At 42.8% G+C, this 22,754-nt stretch overlaps 1 protein-coding gene across 2 annotated transcripts in view; it reads left to right on the top strand.

Moving 5' to 3' along the window:
* The first annotated feature begins 307 nt into the window (after nt 1-307).
* Nucleotides 308-22,754, top strand: part of PRR5L (proline rich 5 like) — a 42,988-nt gene continuing 20,541 nt past the window's right edge. The window contains exons 1-4 of one of the 2 annotated variants that reach the window (XM_041421177.1): nt 308-1,590; nt 14,315-14,671; nt 16,041-16,121; nt 19,649-19,697. In XM_041421177.1, the coding sequence (XP_041277111.1) occupies nt 14,502-14,671; nt 16,041-16,121; nt 19,649-19,697 (300 nt within the window). In that variant the 5' untranslated portion in view covers nt 308-1,590; nt 14,315-14,501. The other variant, XM_041421178.1, reaches the window with a different exon arrangement.

The following is a 22,754-nucleotide window of genomic DNA, read 5'->3' as shown; positions in this document are numbered from 1 at the left end:
ATTTTTGCTGGCCCATGGAGAACAGCTGAAGTACGGTAAGTCACATCCTTGCTTTGCAGCCGATCTACTCGCAGTGATGGTCACTTCGCAGCTATAACCATGAGTCACAGATTGGGATCACCACTCAAGCTCCACTTCAGCAATGCTGTCTCTGAAAAATAATTACTGTTGGCTTGAAAAGCAGGTGCAGAATGAGTGACAATATGCACGTTTAATTATTAGTAGATTAACCAATTTTATATTCTGGGTAGGTATCAACTCTCATCATGTGACACATGAGTCTGGGACGGGAAATATGTTTTTGTATGTATTCATACAGCTTGCAGTAAAGTCTTGTCTGCAATCCCTAGATAATGATTTTGTGTTCATAATAGTAAACCCTAACTAGTAGAAGCAATGGACAGCAGGTAAGGTTCACAGTAGCTCAGGGAGTCTTTGTTTTAAACATCTGGAGATAGAAAAAAGAGACATGAGAATACCTCTCCTACAAACACATATGGCAGCTGTTCTTATCTAAGCTTACTGCGGATATCAACACAACTTTAAAGTGTTAAAGGATCCCAGCATGAGCTAATAGATTTACATACTGGTTTTGGAGTAGCATCAGCTTTTTCCATTCTGAGACCAGATACAACTCAGTTGTAAAGTTACAATTTGAATTCTCTTAACAAGGAGTGCATCAGGTTACCAAGCTTTGCCAGTATGGTGTATAATTCACAAAAGGGTCTTAAACAGTTGGACAAAATTACACCCTTTTGCCAATTTGGTTTGTCTCCTTTAAGCTCTTAAAAGTCTCAAGTGTTTTCAATTAATGAGTAGCTCTCCGAAAGTCAGAGCAAGTATTTGACTTACATGTTCCATGCGACTGCTCCCTGATTGCAACTAATTGCGGCTTTTAATCTCTTTAAGGACCCCGAATTACACGTGGTTTTTTTCAGCAGTTTCCTGTCTGATACCTGCTGTAGGCTGTGACAGCAGAACAGAGCAAACTGCACGGCGCTGCGGCTGCCAGAGGAACCTTGAACCATGAGATCAAAATAAAATAAACCCTAACTTTAAACGGCACATCCCTTCCCCCGTGCTACACGACCCGTGGTTTTGGCTGGGTGCGCCCCGAGCCGGGCCAGCGAGAAGCCGGCGGAGGTCCAGCATCTCCCGGCCGAGCCGGCGGGACCCGGGGCCGGGAGCGTCCCGCGGGACCCGGGCCGGCCGCCCTTCCCCAGCAAGGGCCTCCCGAGCTCCTGCATCCTTTCCAGTGCCTTTCTTTCGCTTAAGGTCAGAAGACTTTAAACTTCCTGACTCCGACGGGACGGGAGGGGTACCCCCAGGCGGAGCGGGGTGGGAACCGGGGAAGGCAGGCGCTGCTGGCCCCGCTCCGCCCGGCCCGGCCCGGCCGGCTCTTGTCTCGGCGGGGAGGAGCCAGCCCGGGGCAGGCTGTAGCAGCAAGGGCTGGCCGGCCGCCAGGAAGTGTAAAATCCTGGCCGGTGGGTGGCAAATTTCGCCAGATCGCGGCGAGGAGGCAGAGCGTCCGTCCGTCCCTCCGTCCGTCCGTGCGGGCGCGGGGAGCGGCAGCCCAGCAGCCCGGCCCGGGTGAGTGCGAGCCGCGACCTCGGGCGCCGGCCCCGCTCGGCCCGGGGGCTCGGGCGGCCCGGGCCGGCCGCCCTGCCCGGGGGCAGCGGGCCGGCGGCGATGCCCTGGCGGAGCGAAGGGATGTTTACCGGGGGGGCGGCTGCGGAAGGGAGCGGGCTGGGCTGGCTCCCCGCGCTCCGCGGTGCCGCTGGAGCGTAGTGCAGGCATGAGACCTGGGTAAGTTCTCCATTTAAAAATATTAAAAATAGACCCTCCGGCTCCACAGCGCTGTCGAGTGAGTCATTTTCAAACCAAATGTCTTAGTCTAACCCTTCCCCCCAGGAGATGCAATAAGTCTGAAACCGGGGCTGAGGGAAAAAGATTCTTCTCCCGTCTCTCTCTAAATAAATTGAATTAGCACGTAGAGGAGACAAAAGCCATAAGAGTAGCCGGCCACCTGTTTAACAAAGTGAAGCGTCGCTCCATCCCTTTCTCTCTTCCCTTGTACCTTTCCCGTGCTGTCGCCGCCCATCTTTCCCCAACGTGCACTCGGAGCCTCTCTGCCCTAGGAATATTTACAGTGCTTTCCAATTTCGTGGGCATAATCTACTTTCCAGTTCCTTCCACTGCCAAACACATTCACTGCCACCGTCTTCTCCACGGGACATCAGCCACAGCCACACGTCATTCCAGCAGTCACCCCAGTCAGTGCAGCTCCTGGCTGAAAAGAGTAGTCCAAAGCACAGCTATTTTTTTCCGCCTTTTCCAGTCATATGATGATTTGTTCATGTAAGTGAGCTGTCTTGACTAGAGGGATGTTTCATTTGTCAAAAACAAGTGCTGAGCGTATTTATAGGCAATGCTGCAATTTTGTGGTGTGAAAGACCTTGGGTATGCAGAACTCGTTGGTACCTGGATCAGCATGCAAGACCTGTTTACATCTCGCATATAGTGCTCTCTGTGTGTGCATATTTCTTGTGTATACCCAAAGGTCGTATTTCATGGTGAGGCAGCATGCACAAAACAGAGGAGCTGATATGCAGGTCATGTTTTTCTTTTTCTTAAACCAATGCCACAGTCCAACTGTGCAGTAGCTTCTGACAGTATAGCTCTACATCAGAGGGGACAAGACACCGTGTTCTGCTAATGAAGTGACTTTCCTGAAAACCCCCTAGCTGCAAGTAAAATCCTATCCTCTTACCTCTCTGAAGAACTCTTTTAGAAAAAATTTTGAAAACAAAAAGTAGCCTATAGGTGAAAATCTGTGCAGTAAATTATGTCAGCTGTTTTACAGCCGTGACAAGGATGTTACATTTGAGAATGTGATCTGTGGTAGCAACCCAAAACTTAATGGCCTGTCTGTGTAGGTAAGTGGAGAATTGTGATGTAAAAGCACTGGCATTCTTTTTTTGCTGCATAGATTAAACTTCTCCTATTAAAGCTATGTATACTTTTTACAGCCAAGAGAGACCATTGTGATTGATGGACCTGTCACATAGGGTGAAGCGTGCTAAGAAATTCCTGCAGAAGGCTTTTCTTTTAGCTGTTACACAGAAGAGATTTATGAACTTAGGAGTGCTACCAAAGTACTGAACTTAAAAAATGAAAAGATTATTCTCTTGTGTTCCAAAACACAAGAAAAAGTAGACTTCAAATCCCAAGTAAATGCAAATTTCACAGCAATCTAAGACGAGGTATGCTCTTGATGCATAATTCGTTGGCATTCGCAGTGGCATTCTTGCTAAGATACAACATCTGAGGGAGCAAAGTTCTTGGGCTTGGGTCGAAAAACATATGCATTTTGATGAAGCTAGGAAGAAACTTTTCTAGTGGTGGATTATTCTTGGTTGTCTATGAGGAGGGTGTCCTAAATCTCTGGCTGAGGTAGCTGTCATGTCAGATATGGTGCGTTGCCCTGGGTTCTGCACAGATGGCACTGACGAGGGTGGGCAGGGAGTACAAGTGCACTCAGGCCCTTATTGGGAATCTTTTTTGATATGTCAGCTCAATAGTAATATCTCCTTTTGGCAGTTTTACAGCACAGTTAAGGTGACAGTTTCGCATTTGTCTTCCGCCTTCAAGATAAAATTCTTTGTAATAACTTCATGCAGTGTGTTTATGGGCTGTCTGATATCACCTGAAACTCTGATAAGACTTTCAACGTTCGCTTTCAAAGTTCAGCTGGAACACAGGTAGTGTTTACTGAGTCCTTACTCCCTTTTGGAAGAATTTCAATTCCTTAAATTTCCAGCAACCAAAGACAGAATAGGTGAGATATTTAACCTTTTCTTTGATGTAGCTTCCATTCTTATGAAAAGAGTGGATGAATGGGACTTGCATGTGTCAGCAAGGATTTAAAAGTAGCACACACATCAGTACTAGAATTTTATCCTTCTTATAACTCATATTCAGTGAGTTCAGTTTTCATGTGACTTTTTTAGGCGCCTGTAGTATTTGTGGATTTTTTTGCCCATAATGTATGGCCTTTTGTACTCATTGTTTCTGCTGATGTGAGTTCAAGCATAAATATACACTGACTAAAATATGTGCTGGGTTCCAGGGCTTATTCAGTAGGGCATAACAACCTGTTTTTACTGCACAAGATGAGTTTAAGTGCAGCTCAGAAGATGGACTGAGGATTTTAGCAAAGCCCCAGTTACACTACAGCTGGCTGAGGATGGGCTGTGATATATAAGCAGCTACTTAACTGCCACGTTTTGTAGCCTCAGGGTTAAAAATGTCAGGCATACTTAGGTTTTTCATAACAACAACAGGAATGTGAAAACAAAAAACAAACAAAAAGGAATAAGAATGAAGTGCAAGAAAGTAGACAAAGATAATAGATTGTCATTCTAGTTGCAGTAGAGATAGTTCTTAAAAATTTTGGTTGCTGACTTATTGTTTGATTTTGATAAAGTATATCTTGCATGCTTCTGATTAACATTCCTAGAAAATTAAACATGTCATTACATTTAAACTGATAATGACCTTTTTGCTTCTCAAATGACATTTTTCTCTCATTCCATGATTTTGCCTGGCATACAATCATAGAAACATAAAATGTTTTAGATTAGGAGGGACCTTAAAGATCATCTAGTTCCAAGCATGAGCAAGGACACCTTCCAGAAGACCAGGTTGCTCAGAGCCCTATGCAACCTGGCCTTGAACAATTCCAGCTTCTCTAGGCAACCTGTTCAGTGTTTCATCACCCTCACAGTACAAAGTTTCTTCCTAATGTCTAATCTAAAGCTATTTTCTTTAAAGCCATTCCCCCTTCACCTATCACTGCATGCCCTTGAACACAGTTCCTCTCCAGCTCTCTTGTAAGGCCCCCTTTAAGTTCTGAAAGGTGCTCTAGGTTTCCCTGGAGCCGTCTCTTCCCCAGGCTGAACACCCCCAACTCTCCCACCCTGGTCCGCTCCTCTAATCCTCTTCATGGCCCTCCTCTGGACTCCTTCCAACAGGTCCACGTCCTTATTGTGTTGGGGGCTCCAGAGCTGGATGCAGCACTCCAGGTGAGGTCTCAGGAGAACAGAGTGGAGAGGGAGAATCACCTGCTGGCCATGCTGCTTTGGGTGCAGCCCAGGATATGGTTGTCTTTCTGGGCTGCAACTGCATATTGCTGGGTCATGTCAAGCTTCTCGTTCACCAGCACCCCAAGTCCTTCTCCTCAGGGCTGCTCTCAATCCATTCTTGGCCCAGCCTGTATGTGTACCTGGGATTGCTTGGACCCAGGTGCAGAACTCTGCACTTTGCCTTGTTCAGGCCCTCAAACCTGTCTAGGTCCCACTGGATGGCATCCCTTCCCTGCAGTGTGTTGATATCACCACAGAGCTTGGTGTCATCAGTGAACTTGTGGAGGATGTGCTCAGTGCCACTGTCCTTGTCACTGACAAAGGTGTTAAACAGTGCCTATCCCAGAGCTGACACTGCTCTCCACTTGGATAAGGAGCCATCCACTGCAACTCCTAGAGTGTGACCACCTTTAAGAAAGCATCCTGTGGCTTGTCTGTTCCTCTCTTGTGAATTTCCTTAGGAATTTGTTTGTGAATTTCACCACATTTGACCAAGGAAGGAATGGTCTAAAAGGTCAAGTGGTCTAAATGGTCAAATTTTCTCTGAGATTTGTGAAAATATTTTAGAGCCCATGCTAAAGGAATGGCTCTTTGTGGGTGTTATCACTTCCCCAAGGGTGAAATTCAGAAGGGGGAGCAATGCTATGTTAGTTTCTGGTTTTGAAAACATATTTGTCAATTCAGTTCAAAGACCTTTTCTACAGAAAGAGTTTGATAGCTTACTCATACTTATGTCATTCAAGTGATACATTCTTGGGCTGTTTTTCTTCAGTCGGGGTGCATTTACTAGGGCATCTGTTGAATGCAGGAATACTGCCAGTGGAAGGAAACAACTGTAAGAAGTCAGTAATAACTCATGTGTTTAATTTTCCTTGTTTTCATGTGTGTTCCCATGTAGTTGTATTTCTTGAAAATCACCTGCTAATCAAGTGAGTTTAAGACTGGTAGGAAGAGCATGAGGGGGCCTGAGATGCTTGGAGTACTGCTTTGCTATTAAATCAGCTGTGGTTTTTGGAGTGTTAACAGCTTGAGTAAAGCCTTGCTGTAGAACTGGAGACAAAGCAGTGGTGATTTTATGTCTGCCATGTGTTGGTGGGTGAAACTCAAAAGACGGTTGCAGGTAAGTTTGGTGCTGTGGGTTACGATAGCACTGCAGTGATCCATTTTGAAAGGATGGTTGCTCCAGCTGTTAGAGATACAACTTTATGGAATGCCTAAAATACCCTAAAGCTTTCAGTTGATCAGAAAATGGTGATAGATATTATCTTTCCCCGTTCTTATCCATTCCCCCGCTCTATTGAATTGGTTTCTTATTGTACCAAAGAGGTAAGTGTATTTTTTCATTCTCAAACCACTCCAACAGTTTTAGTTTTCTGAGCCTGTGTGACATTTTTGCTTCTTGCCTTTCATAGCTAGGTTTTGGTGTGGTAATTGCTTATTCAGAAGGTAGAATTTATTTCAGCCAGAATCAATCATCTGTTAGTGCATCTAATTCAAATTTGTCTCTATCTTCATTCTGGTCAGCTAAGTGATTCTAATGAGCTGTTCTCCTCTTATTCTCACTCAGGCACGTCAGAGTGTTTTGCAGCCATAGCATGCCTTTTAATAGCCATAAAAATTTTCTCCATTTTTTGAATGATGTGAGTCCTAGGAATTAAAAAATTTGTTTGAAATAACACAGAACATCTATGGTAGAAAGCAAAATAACTTTGTTGTCTTATATGCTACTCCTATACAAGAAGATATTTATTTTTCTGTGTGTTCTTTACTATGAGCATATCTCCTTAGTTCACATTGAACTGTCTTGCTCTGTGTTATTATTGATTTCTTACATTTTTTAATGAGTAGTTGTATATATATGTATATACTATCATGTATATTGATATGAAGTAGCAGTCTTGCTTTGAACTGGCTGTAAACTCCCAGAGGACTGAAGGGGTCTCTCAGCTACAGAGAAGGTTCTCAGGCCATGGTGGGACATACACAGAGGTTTTTTCCCCTCCTCATATATTTACTCTCACTCTTAAGCAGAGTTTCACTTTGAGTTTCAGGTTTGATTTAACCTCAGAGACTCAGAGCACAACTGAGTGAATACCACTGAATTTCTTTACAAATGGTTCTGTTGCCAGAGCCAAGTTAGATCTATTTGTGAAGTTGTTTGAAATGTATGGTGAATAAAGGCATGGTGTGCATCAAATTGGAAGAGGGAATATGCAAAGGATGGGGATAGAAAACAGGGATGCTGTTGTCTCTGTTGTGGAGATGGGTGTGTACTAGGAAGATAAGGAAGGTGAGATCTTGTTTTGGGTAACCAGTGTTTTGTGACAGTAAAATTGTTGATTATATGATTGCATACTGGGGTGTGAACTTTGTATCAAGAGGGCTGTTTTTCCCTATTCTATTGATGTCACTTTGATAGCATATTTAAGCTCAATAGTTAAAATCTGACCATTATAATTACAGATATGTGAGGCCAGTAGAACACCTCAGGACTATTTATGGGACATCAAGTTGCTGCCTTTGTGGTGCTGATGCCTGGGGAAAGAAAAAAAGACACCTTTTAGTATTCAATCAGCTTAGGAAGGGAGAGGTAAGGAGAGGTAGATCAGATTCATCCTTTTCTCTCCAACACTGTCAAATAATTTGAAAGGTTCATTAAAGCAGCTTAGAGGGATATTTTTGTTTGATGAATAGGATCCCGGCTTGCAAGGTTGAAGACCAGGCTAAGTCACTTCACTGGCTTAGCAACTTTTATTTCCTCAGCCAGAAAATTGAGCTAATTATTTTTACTCTTATTACTATGCCTCCAAGAGCTCTTGATGAAAGGAGTGATTTGCAGGACTGAGTGGCCCATGTGCCTGGGGCTGAGCCTCCCTGGGATCCCTCAGGGCTTTCCCATGGTGCAGGGAGGTGTGGACAGGCTGCAGACGTGGGGCAGGCAGACAGGCAACCCTGGCAGCACCTGGCAGTGCACAGGCTGGGGGCAGCCAGGGGCTGGCAGGAGGTGTGTGATGGGGTTGCAGGTAATGTGCTTTGGCTGGCTGAAGTCCTGCATTTCCCAGCCTGCATGAACCTGCACAAAGAGCTTGAGGAATCACCTTGTGTTCCCCCATGGAACAACACCTAGGGCACAGCGCTTCATCTGGCTGTGCCCAGTGGAAGTGGAACGTTATGCTGCTTCCACATGGATCCTGCCCTTGTGCTGAGGAGTAGGGGCATGGCCCCTGAGCCTGCCTATGGCCTGTGATTCCTCATCATAGTCTCACTACAGTTTCCCCTTGCAAAATTTCTGAGATGATTTTTGGGATTCAGAAATGAATGCCATTTATTTAAGGGTGGAAGAAGTTGTATTTTAGTTTGTGACTTGAATCAATCCTATTGACAAGACTGAAAGACCTGCACTCTTCCACTTACCTTCCTGAACTGGGAATGTCTCCTAGCATGGGCTGTGCTCCTGCTGCTGGCATGAGCACTCCTGGAGACAGACTTTTCCTTATGTGAGAAGCTGCTCACAAGACAGTGTCACCACTTTTCCATGCTGCTTCAGGACTTGATTCAAACCATATTAAGATCAATATTTAGTTAGATTCCTGTTGTTTTTATGGACTGTGGATCAAGCATTAAACTTTTCGTGGGTCAGATAGCGACGGTGTGATGGCATGAAAGAATGCGGGTGTAGGAAGGAGTATGCCTTGGAATTGGACCCTAGACTGCTGGAACATTTTTGAAACTCTTGCTCTCAATAGCTTCTGAGGTGTATCTAAGACACAGCTTCTGATCATTGTTGACCACCAATAACCTCTGTTAGTTATTGAGTGAATCTCAATTTTATCATCTTCTCTCCTGAAAAGTAGGAGAGCTGATGATGAAACCTGGTTTAATTTTAAGAAACTGAGCAATTGGGAGCTATAAGAAGAGCTGAATGTGCTATTAATTTAACATTGGCAAATACTGCCCCTGTAAGAATATAAATGAAGTTCATGCATGTGCCATGTGTAATTATGATGAGTTACAAGGGTCCAAGTTACGGGTTGTGAGCTGCTTTTCCACTTCTCAGTGTGGCTGCATAGCAGGTAAATGAGGGATTTTTGTCAGAAGTGGTGTCTTCAGATCTTGTCAGTTGAACTCTCATCAAGGGTTTTGCCAATCACATACTTCGTTAAAGATTTATTGGGCTGGAAGAAGAATCAGCTAACAAGAATCTGGTTATCTCTCTGCTTACTTTTTGTGTCTGAAGCAAGATGGGACTGCTCATTAAGCATTGTAGGCTGTGTACAGTGGGGCATTTTTCTGAAGATTACACTTCTTCTACTCACAAAATAATTGCAAAATACTCAGGCGAGTGTTACAGTGTCCAATTTGTGTATTTTACGATCATAGGTCATCAATGTCACAATTGCATGAAGCATATAAAAGACAAGTATAAGCAAGTGTATAATTTTCTTCATGAAGGGGCTATTTTTAACACTAAAAATAATTAAATGGCAAAATATCAGTTCTGTCAGAATAACCCATCATTCTCTATTGCTATGTTTCACTCTCCTCTATTTATTTCCCTCCTGTTTCAAAGTTACTTTTGGACTTGTGGCTTTTTGGCATGAATTTGTTGTGAAGTAATGTTGGTGAAAGTTTTCTTCTAAGAAGCAAAAACAGTTGTAGATTTTTCTGCCATGTCACTTCATGTTAGCATCTGTTGCTCTGAGTTTTGCAGAGAAGACATCAGAGGAATTTTAAAAGGTCTGTTCTGTTAAATCTCAGTTACCATGGGTCTTTTGTTTGTTTGGCCCAAGATTATCGTGAAGACTCATAATTTGGACATCTTGCTGCCAATTTTTAATTTGGGTTATTCTTTCTTCAGTAGAGAGAGATGTTGAAGTAGGGGTGACTACTGATCTTGCTTTTCCTCCAGACAGTCAGATGTATTATGATCTGTTGGGAGAGAAAGGTCGGTTGATGAAATCATTTTATAATGATTTCTCTGTTGTTTTTCATGGCTGACAGAAAACAAATAATAAAAGTTTCCTAGCTTCATGACTGTAATGTTTTCTAAATGTCTGTATCTGTGTGTTGGAAAAGGATTTGTCTCGATGCTCAATTATTTTCTTAAGATTCACATTAATCCTAAAAGTGTTTACTCAGATGTGATGAGTTACAAGTGGATGAAATTACATTGTTGTCAGATTGACTCATGGTCCTGCTGTGCTGCCTCACTTGGGGATGTTGACTTTCATCTTTGCAGAGTTAGCTCCCTTGAAGACCTGAGTTTTACACAGATGACATATCTGCCTTGTTAGAGGTCCATATCTGCCTTGTTAGAGGTCCAGAGGGTTTTGGTAGCTGGACTTTGAGATGATAATCAAGAATAAGGAAAACAAAAGGACTGGGGGGTAGGACATCTGGAAGGGAAGGAAGAGTAATACCTATCTCTCTGACTTAGTCTTGCCAAAAAAGTTGTGCAGGGTCACTAAGCAAGATGAGGAGAGTGGGGAATGTTTTAGGATGTATGAGCTGGCAAACAGTTTGAAATCCCCTGATGCCATGTAAAGCATTATCCCAGCAGCTGAACCATGTGGCAGTGAAAAATTATCTGGTGTCATTGTATGTCTTATGCAGTCAACTGCGCTTCAGTCTCTGACTCTTAATGTCTTTTATAATTGATGAAGAGAATGTTGTTTGGTGCCTGGAACATGCTGCATCCTGGTGTCTCCCATCATTCTGTGTAAAAGGGGAAAAGTAATTGCTTCTCTGTAAAGCTTTTTCAAGTTCTGTGATTGCTAATAGGATTGTGATTATTGGAAGTTAAGTTTTATTTTGTAGCCTTCTAAACCACTTTAATCCTAGCAAGAAGAAACTGCAGATGTGAATGAGTTTATAGTGAAAACCTCTAAAAGAACAGTGTGTTTCTGAACATTTCTGCATAATTCTGTGAGAGTTTTCGCAGCAAGATGAAAATTGTTCCTTGCTCAGCATTCTGCTAAATGCTGTTCATTGCCAATAGCTCAAATAGCCCAAATACCATGAGGGCTTCTTACTAACCTATAACTATGTTAATGCCTTTCTTGCCACAGGGGTAGTTTCTCCCAGTTAAAAGCCAAAAAATTGCACACTGCAGAATGCACACCACAGATATTGCCAAGAAACTGCTGCTGCAACTTCCCTGTGAAAATGAAGCATTATTTACAAGGTTTCCTTGCTTTGGGGAAAACTTTCAGTGGAAGCTAGTTGCTGTGAAAGGAAAATCTGGTGTGATAGAAGTGTTTGACTGGGTTCAGGTGCTTTGTTGTACCTTCAGGTAGGTGCACAGGATCTGCAGAGTAGTTACAAAAGTCAGTTTTTTAGTAAACACTCTGTTACTTTGAGCTTTATGGAGCTCTGAAAACAGTTTAAATGGGCTGTGGGCATGGAGAGAGAATGGTCCTTCTCAGAGACTGGCATTTCCAGTTCTGGTAACATAAGGGTCAGTTATGCTTGGATACCATTTAGGGTTAGCCTGCCTTCAGAGTAAGAGTTTGGTGTGCCTACCATTTAATAGCTACTGGGTTTAGATAAGATAGGAGAGATTTGTGTCTTTGAGTCCTGAGGAAATAAGACTAAGAATCAAGTCCTAAAGCTGAAGATGTTGCTTTAAACTCCTAATCAGATTCTAAAGTAAGATTGACTTGACAGTAACATACATTGCAGGCTGGGTTGGAAAAGGAAGAGGGGTGTTTTATCTGCTCTTCCCAGGCAAGAGCTTGTTTTTATCTCCTGGTGACTTTTAACTGAGATGAAGGAAAACAGCATGTGTGTCTCAATGAGCTTAAGCACATTCCCTAGGTAAGAAGTGCTCAGGAAATTCATCATGGGGCGCAGTGTAATGACATGGTTCTGCTGTGTGGAATCAGTCTTGTAAATCCCTAGCCCAAGCTCAGAAGAGACCTTCCTGATCATGCTGTTTTACTGTTTGCGCAGAACGGGCCAAAGAATTTCCTACCCATACCTAAATTTATATATGTTGAGGCACAGGGGTTGTTATATTGTTTTACATTTCTGAATTTAAGCTTTCCCCTTGCAACTTAATATAATTCAAATGAATATTAATGCATCCTATAAAATGATTTCATTGTTGGGGAGAAAGGTGCTTACATGCCTTTGTGGCACCTGGGGTAATGGTAAGAGGAGGCTTGTGGGTTAGCACATCTTAACCACTGCTTTCTAGCCCTGTTAAGTGCCTGCTAGAAATAATGCTTATATTGCGTTTTATACCTCTGAAAGTGAAAGGTGTCTCTGCCTGTGGCAGGGGGGCTGGAACCAGAGGGTCTCTCAGGTCTCTTCCAACCCAAATCATTTTGTGTTTCTATGTGGAAAGATTGCTAAGTGAGAAGTTTTGCAGTGCTGCTGGGAGAAGTGAGCTGTCACTCATTCAGCTCCTCATGCTGTCAGCTTTGGAACTTGTAGACAAATATTGGCATGAGCTCTTGTTTTGCAACAGAAGCAGCCTCTGTACTTGGGCTTTGCCTTGCGGCCACCCTTTGGTCTGCTATGAAAAGAACCTGCCTCGGCTCTCCAAGGTGCTGTAGCTCTTTCCTCTGGTGATTTCTGATGTGGTTACAGTTTTCAATGGAGAAATTGCTGGCAGATTGAAAATGTGTGGCAGTGTCAAATGGACTGGTGCTGCAAAATGCACACAGAAGATCCTGCTGATGTGGTTGTACTAGTTTACATTTAGTCTTTATGTCTAAAAGTTATGACTTTATTTTAATTGTAACAGAGCAGGCAAAGAATCAACAGATTGCTGCCCTTTCAAGCAACAACAGTTAAGGCTAAGCTTATGTCACAAAAGACTGTCTGGGCTTTGTCATCTCTGAAGACAGTCATGAGTTGTCTAAAGGCAGGAAAAAGTTGCACTCGTAGCTATGTTCCAGTTCCACAGAGATCTCTGCAAACTGTATTTAGCTTGTGAGGGTGTAACAACGGTATTTATTTCTTGAATAGCACCAAGAATGATATTACTGTGTGTTTCAGTGCCTAAAACATGGAGTGTTTTCTCCATTAGCTTCCTTATTGGCAGGGCATGTGGTGTCCATGGCATAGCAAGGGCCTTGCCAAGACTTTGTGGTTATTGATCAGAATCAGCCAGGGCTGTGCAGAACTGGGGTAACAAAGTGAGCTCAGCGTAGAATGGGGCTGGCCAGGTGGGAAGAAAGCTGTTCTCTCACATGTAAGAGTAAATTATAGTTTGGGCATTAGAAAGATATTCCCAGTGCTAAACACCAGTCAAATTAGTGTAGACACATAGCATTGTTTTTGTCTGACCATCTCTCTTTTCACCTCGTGCTGAAGATGTAGTAGAAAAGAGATTTTGCTTTACATCTTTCATGTACAGTTCAGTTACGCAACTCTTTTGTTTGTTTCTCTCCCCCTCTGCTCTCCTGTGTCCCACATCTCATTTTCAAACTGCCAACTACATCTATTGCTTGTATTCATCTAAAGTGGGAGGATTTCAAAGTACAGAAGCTTTGCCAAAGTTTTTTTGTGGCTTTTATTCAAGCTTGCTTCTTCTGTTTCTGTGGTTTACTTGGGGCTACACAGTCATCTACATGGAGATGGTGATCAGAGTGGAAAATACGGGCATTTCGTAATTGGCCTAGCAATTACTTCTTGTGCTGTAGAAAAAACAGAAACATAAAAGCCCTGCTCATGCTCAAAATATCTGGATGTTAGAACTCTTTTGAAGAAGCTCCTTATTATATTCTTTTTGTAGTGAACTGATAGCACATGGGTTTATTCCCTTGCACAACATTTCTCAAAAAAGCACTGCATCAGTCTATAATTTTTTTTTTTCCATTGTTCATCTTTTGTACCTCTCTAGTGGAATAGTTTTCTCTTTCTCCAGTTACTACTATTTTATATACAAGCTGTGTGGCTAACTGTATTTAAATGTGTTTGTAAGTGCCTCTGGCAGAAGAGTTGAGGCATCTCTGTTCTTGCATCTCTGCTAATTGAACTCAAAAGAGAGACCATGCTTGCATTTCTGACTGGCTCTGTTGGGTCATTGTTTAAGGGGCAAGATGGGAAAGGGGGCTGTTGAAGAGCTCTGGAATTCCAGAGTCTTTCCAAAGCTGCTGTTAATGGCGCAGGATGTTTTCATCTCTCCCTTCTCTTCTTATTCTTTTCTCTTTGCGTTGCAGGACTGCTTCAGTTCCTTCATGATGCAGCTCATGTCACAGCCCGACACAGCAGGGAATTGCTAGTCCAGGGCTGACTGGTTTTGACTGAGTCCTTGGGCTTGAATTCTCATGGACTTTGCTAAGATCAATGCTTGAACCTTTGAGAGAAGAGCCTTTCTGATGGTCCTGCTCCGCTCCACCTGACCCTATGAAAGGAGGGTTCACCATAGCTCTGTCCTTTGCACTCCAGTTCCACAAGATGGGCTCGTTCAGAAGGCCTCGACCTCGCTTCATGAGCTCCCCTGTCCTCAGTGATCTGCCTCGGTTCCAGGCAGCCCGGCAGGCCATGCAGCTCAGCTCCAACTCTGCCTGGAACAGGTGAGCAGGACCCACCTGGCTGAGCTCTTGCCCTGCAGCAGCTCCTCCATGAGGGTCATGTGTATCTTACGCTTGTGTTTCACACCATTTAAGACTAAGCTCATCTGTTTATAAGCATGCATGAATTTTTGGCATGTCCAGGCTTTGCTGGCATTGAAAGCATCTGTGGAGTTGAATAATTTAGACCTCCTAGTGCTCATTTGGTTTTGGCCAAAGTTTTTCAGCCATACTGTCTTGAAAAGCAGAATTGCTTTTTGTTAACAGTTGCATCTTTTAAGTACCATTTAGGAAAACACATTCCTAGTACTGTAATAAATGCCAGTGTATTAATTCACAAAGGCATGTATTTGCATATTATGAAGCTTTTATCACAGTCAGGTTCCTCTGATAACTACTAAGCTTGTGGCTTCTACCAGCATTTCCTATTGATAGCTAAATCCTGTCTGCTGTGTGTGTCATGTGGCAATGGCAACTGGAAAAACAGTGTGAAAGGTGAAGGATGAGATGTCCTGTGTCTTGATCCACTGTAATGGTCTGTTGCTACTAGAAGTGGGTGTTCCCACCTTCCCTTCTGCCACGTGGCACCAGCTCTATGCTCTGCAGGCTGTTCTTGCTTGCTGACCTTGCTCAGTTTACCAATGTCACACTAAAGTAGCCTGGCAAAAACATTGCAGTTTTGTGCCATGATAGTGAGCTGAGGTCTGTGAAGCATGCAGATGCCATAACTGGCCCACAGAAGGGAATGTCTGCTTAGGGAATGCCATCTGCCCTTGTTAGCCATGGCAAGTTTAGACCTGCTAAACCTTCTTGTCTGCTGTCACTTTATGACTTCCTCTGTGCTGGTGAGAGAATTAGAAGATACTCCAACAGCATCTTACAAGCATTAACAGGGCTCAAACTCAGATCTGACTGAGGTGATGCTGGCTGCAGAACATCTTCCAGCATGGCCAGGGTCTTACGAGATGATTCAGAGTGGATGATACACGGTAGGATCACTGGATAATGCAGTATGATGTGTTTGGCAGATATTACCAAAAAACATATGTCTCCTCATAGCAACTAGCCTGCAGCACACAGCAAAGAACCCCCAAACAGTTGTGTTCAAGAGACATCTGGCACGAGCAGGACCCCTGTAACAACTTTGCCTTGCTTACTCCAGGCAGAACTTGAGGTTGGTTCTGCTCTGTCTCCTAGGGGAAATGTAGGTAATTAAGAGTAACAATTTCAAGGTGAGAAAAAGTGGAACTATTTAAAGGCAATTGTCTTCACGTGGTTGTTATCTCTGCTTTTGGTGCCTTGCTCACGGTGTGCTCTGTGGTAAATCACACTGTTATTCATGGATGTCCTGTCTCATTTCTTTTTTTGGCAGTGTACAAACAGCAGTGATAAATGTGTTCAAAGGGGGAGGTTTGCAGAACAATGAACTTTACACCCTCAATGAAAATATCAGGTAGGTTGCTGAAATGCATGAAAATGGATTTTTGTTGCTGCTTGTTTGGTATTTGCTGGGATCTGTTGTCTTCAGAACCACAGCTAAAAGATATTGGTGGGAGGAGAAGGGATGAAAGCAAATTTAGGCACAGCTTTGGGGTTTCTGGCTAAATTACTTCTTTCTTGCTGTCGAGTGACATGAATGGCACAGGGTATTTGGATAATTTTTCTCCAACTTGTGCAGCTTTGATAAGGACAGGTTGTGTATTGGCTTGGATTGTAAGGCTTTTGTTCCTTCCTAGGAGCTATGCCTCTTTTGGATATGTTTTATACATAATAATATTGGCATCTCTTTTCTGAAACCAGACTTCTCAGAACTGTGGAGTGTTTAAAGTAAACCACAGCATTTCGTTTAAAAGCTTAATCTTCACATGATAATTGCAGAGCAAAACCTGAAAATAGGAACAGTAAAGATAAAAAAAACTAAAAGCCTGGCTCACATTTTTTGTCACTGATGCTAGTGATGGTTCAAAGTATCATTTTCTTTTAAAAGCAGGTTTCATGATTATCTGTGGTTTCATTCTGATTAGTTGGAAAGTTTGATTAGCAATAGATAGGACTGTGGAGTAGATAAAGAATTATTTATTCTTGCCTTGGTTCCAAGTGCTGCTGAGAGGAGTATTGTCAGAACTAATGGATGTAGGTTCCTCCTTCTCTTTTTACCACTGCATCCATATTAATTCATCAAGAGTGCTGTCACATGTGTCTCTGCATCTTCTTTTATATGCCCTCCCCTCATTCCTATTGCATGTTTTTAGGCTCAAAAAGATTCAAATGGCAATTTGAGCTAAGTATGTACTTAAACAACAGTCTAAACTACCCCTTTCCCCACTTTCAAAATAAATGCAGCTATCAGGGCAGGAGACTCTGTCCAATTTGGTCTAGTCCCAAACCCAAAAAGTTTAATATAATTCCTTTTGAGAGTTGAGCAAGGGCAGCATCTTGCACTTTAATGATATTTTAGTGTGTTCAGGTCAGAAGTCTTCAAGTTAGGTTTAAGTACTTGGAGCAGTCTTAATTCTCCATGGGATGAGTATCTGTGGACATGAAAATAAAAACAGATGTCATAAGGCTTGGGAAATATCTAAAGCCCCAGCTCACTAGCAGACTTGGGGAATGACTTTGGGCTTTGTGACTCGCCTGTTGCCCGTGGCAGTGGCTGCATCCTGCTTTTCCCCTGAAGTACAAGCAGGTGTCCTTCCCACCCTTCCAGGGAGGCAGTACACTGGGCAGAGCTGCTGTGGGGTCTGGGCTTGGCCCAGAGGCTGGACCGTGCTCTCTTCATGCTGGTGTACACTGGGCAGAGCTGCTGTGGGGTCTGGGCTTGGCCCCAGAGGCTGGGCCGTGCTCTCTTCATGCTGAAGTGAATGCAGAGTGGTGAAAACCAGGCAAAGAACAGGAAATTCTTTATGAACTGTGTATGCTTTGAGAGCAGTGCTGATGGTGGGAGGGGAAATGCCCTTTTCCACAGACATGCACTGCCAGGCTGGACTTGGAAGCACTCACCTTGAATTACATGATTAATGTTCCTGCAGGTGCCCTGAGCATTGGTTACATCTCCAAATGTCACTCTTTAAATAGACCATTTCACATCCAAGTGGCTCATTAATGCCCATCTAAGGAGCAAAGGACAGGGCCCTGCATGTGTGTTTGTATGAACACCTGCAGCCTCACACCTGTGGTTCTTGATGGAGCTCCCAGCACTGGGTGAGCTCTGTGCACAGGGTGAATCTCTAGCTTGACACTGGAGAAAAGCCAGACCTCTGAGACAGACAACTCTTGTGTGCCATGAAGTTGAGCTGGTACATTTTCCTCGTCCTTGTTTGTAATTCTCCACTCAGCCCCTGGGTTGTGGTTTGCAAATGCAGTAAGAGGCTCTCAGGTTCTTCACAATGCTTCATCGTTTGGCACAGGGGAAACATGGGACAGTTTTAAAGGATGGTAACGACCGGACCAGGAGATGAGCAGGTGGTAACATTTTGTTCTGGATTGCTGCCGCCTAGATTTTATCTTGATGTGATTTGATACAATCTCACTGGCTAATTTTTTTTTTTTTTCCTGCTCTGAAAGTCAGTTGTCACTGCAAGAGGAAATGTAAGAAATGCCTTTGGTAAATGGAATTCCTAGAAGTGGGAGGTGACCTCCTTAGGAAGAGACCCCCCCTTCTTTTCTAAGGTGCAAGCCTCTGGTTGCTGAGGAATTCCTAGAAGTGGGAGGTGACCTCCTTAGGAAGAGACCCCTCCCTTCTTTTCTAAGGTGCAAGCTTCTGGCTGCTGTTCTTACCTGCATGAAGTCAAATCCTGCTGGGCTTGTCAGTCAGCTGGTGGAGAGCCTGCTGGATTTGGCTGAAGCCAATGGAAAATTCTGACAAATTGTCCCCTTACCTGATTTATTGATCTCATAGGGCTTTGATATGGGTGGGTGAATACAAACACTCAGAGAGAGAGAGAAAGAGTAAAGGCATGCTGGCATGCAAATAAATGTAGAGGCATTGTAAAATGGTTAGAGAGGAAGGCTGTCAAATTTGACTTTGAGCAGAGATGAGGTAAAGTGGCATCATTTGGTGGTAAAAACCCAGCCTAACAACTGGATGGTTGCTGATTGAAATGCTGTTTTCAAGTGCTCTTGACTATACTTCACATTGGTAAAAAGCAAAACTCTTAGAACAGAAAACAAATTTGCAGTGTTAGGCATTGGAAAGTGTTGGGCAACCTTTAAATTTTAGGCAGAATTTACTGCTATAAAATTTATTCTCAATCACTGAAAGCTTAAAGTGCAAATGCACTGAACTTCCTATATTGTTTTTTCAATGCTGCCTCTAATGTAAAACAATCCTGATTTTTATAGAAATATGTATTAGAATTTAAAACTTTTATCAGCCTGATTTAAAAGCCAAAAAATTTCACCAGAAATACTTCTTTAGAGTGGCTTTGCCTGTATGTATTTAAACCAACTCTTGTTAAATTTCTAGAATTTCTTCCCTGGAAAATGTTCCTTTTTTTTTATTGTTTAAGATGTGATCGTTAAAATGTGGATGCGGCTTCTGCTTCATTTCTCCTCTCCTTATCCTCACCTTCTACATCCAAAAGAAAAGGAAGTACAATATTAGGGAGATATGCTATCTTCAGTGACATGAAAGGCATCATTGTTTAAACAAAAAAAGCACAACAAATTATGGATTTTAATCTAAATAACTCCAGATTTTCCCCCCAGCTTTCTGTTCATTCAGGGAAGTAATTTCTTTTTTTGCTTGTTCTAGGTGTATGGTTTATAATATTGAAGACTTCAGAGAAACTGTTTAAGTCCTTTATAACTTGAGAATAGCCTTTGTAAAATACATATGTAAGAGAAATCTGGGCCAAAAGGACCCATTCCCATACATTCCTACATTATCTTTGGTATGACTGGTAGTAAAGTGCAGACATAGCTTGTAGGAAATGACCAGCAGTGGCTGCTACTTCATGGCTCCATTCCTTCTGTCTACAGACGGCTGCTGAAGAGTGAACTTGGATCCTTCATCACAGATTACTTTCAGGTATTGCATGACTTGCTTGCTTTATTTTGAGGTTTGCTCCCTTCAGCTTTTTAGCCTATAATATAAAAAGATTCCTTTTTACATGTGTATAGCCTACAAGTTTTGTTTTTTTTTACTGAGGAAGATGATGGAGGTACTGGACTTTTTAAATGTGGGCCATATAGTTCTGGGAGTAACTATTTTTATTGATGTGAGTGCAGAATTAAGGATAATCTTCCCTTGCACTTAAGAAAGGCTGCTAGTAGTCTGCCAAGATCAACAAGGAATTCACTTGAAGTTTTTAAAGAAGATGGGATGCCTTTTGTTGAGTGTAGAAAATTCAAAAGGTTTTCTGCAACAGGGGCCGGTAAAGGGAAAGAAGAGAGATAATGATGACTGCCTGGAGGCAGGAGGGGGCAAAGAGAAGGAAGTTTCTATCAGCAGGAAATCAACCTGGGTGCTGTTTGCCTTTTAGTCCCACAAATATAAATGCAGTTTCTGAAAAAGGAAAATGTGTAAGATGAAGTAAGACTTGAACAATCACAAATGTGAGTACGTGTCGCTGTGTTTTATTGACACTGGCCAGATAGACAGAGGTTCACATGTAACCACATGAAAGCCTGCTGGATGGTTTTTAGAAGGAACTGATGGCTTTCAATGTTTTAATTTGTTCAGTTTAATTTGTTGATTATTTAAAAAAAGAAAGAAAAAAAAAAGATGGGCCTGCTGGAAACAAGAGGGTTTTCTTCCCTTTGAGTAAGAGAGAAAATTTCTGTACTTTCTGAAGCGGCTGATGCTGCCATGTGCGTGCTAACAGCTGAAAAGAGGAAAAAGAAGACTAGTGTTGTTTCCTATCAGATTACGTGATTTATTAGATTACATGACTTTAAAAAATCCCCCTGCTGTGCTATCAAGTGAGAAGAAAACTCCTGCCCCAGGGGTAGTTACGTTTCACTTCCTCAGCCCCTCTCTGCACAAGTTGTTTACTGCAGAGGCAGCTGCTGGCGGTGCAAGGCAGGATGTTTCCTAGACCCTGAGTGGGGTGGCAGCCACCAGCACTCACATTTAATTTCTGGGGTATTTTCCTCAGTGTCTAAAGGAGCAACTTGGCATCTATCAGACTTAGCCTGAGGTAAAACTCTTGGTGCAGGCAAGTTGTGAGACAAACTGTGAGATAAAGGCTATTGTCAGAAGTGAGATTTTCCCTCTGTGAGCTGAGATGCAGACTTATTTCTGATTCTAGACTAACGGCATATGGCCATGATAAAACTTACCACTCCCTCCTGAATGTCTTTCCTCAAAAATCCTAGGGCCGTGGAGTGGGGATAGACTGTTCATATGCCAAAGAAGGGCTGTCAGCATTATTTCATATGTCTGTGGGTAATGTTTCACTGCTGATGCCAGCTAAATTATGGCAGTACTGCTGCCACCAAGATGAGCAGAGTTGAATCAAGCTGCTGATTTGGCTGAAAAATAACCTTGAAAGAAAAAAACACAGTTTCCATCTACTTCCTTTGACGTGTTGTGGTCATCACCTCTGACATGGGGGAGGTGCTGGGAGTGGGTCACCAGGATGAGGAGCAGAGTGGAAGTGCATCTTTTGGCAGTGACTTCCTCTGACATCTGTTAAAGCCCACTGAAAGCTATTCCAAGAACCAAGTTTTCTGTCCTCTTGCATTGAAATGGACCCTGAAGAATATGCTCTCTGTGTAGCCAGGCAGTTTTAAATATCCTAGCAGCAATTAGAGCAAGTAACTGCATTATGTAATATTTAGATGTGATAAACTGACTTGAACATTTTCCATTACTTATATCATGGCACTTATAGCTGGAGCCACTAAGAGGAACTTTAAAATCACATTTGTTCTAAGAGTTGGGGATTTTACATTATGTAAATTTTATACTCACACATGCACATTTTTTATAATCATTGAATATTCAAGACTAAAATGGAACAGAGCTTTTATAGTGAGACAAAGCTACCTTTGTGATCAACTTGACTTAATTACTCACAAGTCCTTTTCATCAGCACTCATGCAAATTAACAGTTTTTAGCTCCTGAAATTGCTAAAGGAATGTTTAGGAAATGGTTGGAGTTTATGCAGTCTTTTTCTGCTACCAAGCCATCATCATACCAGAGTTAATGAGCCTGTTTTGTCTTTGAAAGAGAAATATAATTCCCGTAAGGGCTGCAGTGCAAACTCAGATGTTTCATTCTGAAGGAAAGTTGTGTTTATAAATCTGCCGCTTTAGCAATCCTACTGTATATACAACCCCTCTCCTTGGATTGAAGCCTGAGGGAAAATGCCAGATAGCTGGGGCTTGCAGCATTTACTGCAGATCTGTCTTAAAGCAGTGCTTCATGCTCCAGGTTTTCAGGATTGACTTTGCCCATGAACTGATTTGAGAATTTCTGAAAAGGGGCATTTGTACCTACCCCTCTGCTCAATAACCCAGCAGGGCAGCATTTGCTCTCACTGCTGGGTTAGTTTGCTGGTGATCAGCTGAACTGTAATAGGTGGAAATCCTGTGACCATGGAAGGCAAGAGGCTGGGATTTGGAGGAACAGGGTGTACTGGCAGTTGGGACTTCTCTGGTGCAGCTGTGTGATTTTTTCAGATAAGCTCCCTTCATTTTCCTACTGTCTGGCCCTCATGTTGATGGAGAAAAAGTTTTAAATATAAAATCAGCAAGTGTTGATAAATTGATGTATTATCTGCCTGATAATACAACAGCCTGAAACAAAACCTCTGGAAGGGATGAATTGTGTCTTTTCACTCTGTATGGGCTTGTTAAGCTTGAAACTCACGGGGGGCAAAATGGAAATGCATTTATGTCTATTAACTCCAAACTCTCTCCTCCCAAGGCATAGGGACCTGATCCCTTCCCAGGGAATGTAACCTCTCCCAGAGCCCATAGGCTGCAAATGCAGAAAGTCAAATGCCCAGAGCTGATGCCTGATGTCCACTCCTCGCACTGGCGGAGCTGGTAGGTGAGGAATGGCAAGTGGACTGTGTGTCCTCATCTAATCCAGTGAGACCTTTGATGTCTCAAAACGAGAGGCAAGCTGTTACATAA

This window comes from Onychostruthus taczanowskii, unplaced genomic scaffold, assembly GCF_017590055.1.
Source record: "Onychostruthus taczanowskii isolate IOZ18803 unplaced genomic scaffold, ASM1759005v1 scaffold69, whole genome shotgun sequence".
Taxonomy (NCBI): Eukaryota; Metazoa; Chordata; class Aves; order Passeriformes; family Passeridae; genus Onychostruthus; species Onychostruthus taczanowskii.
Note: the sequence above shows the minus strand (reverse complement) of the source record. Positions and strands in the feature narration are given on the sequence as shown.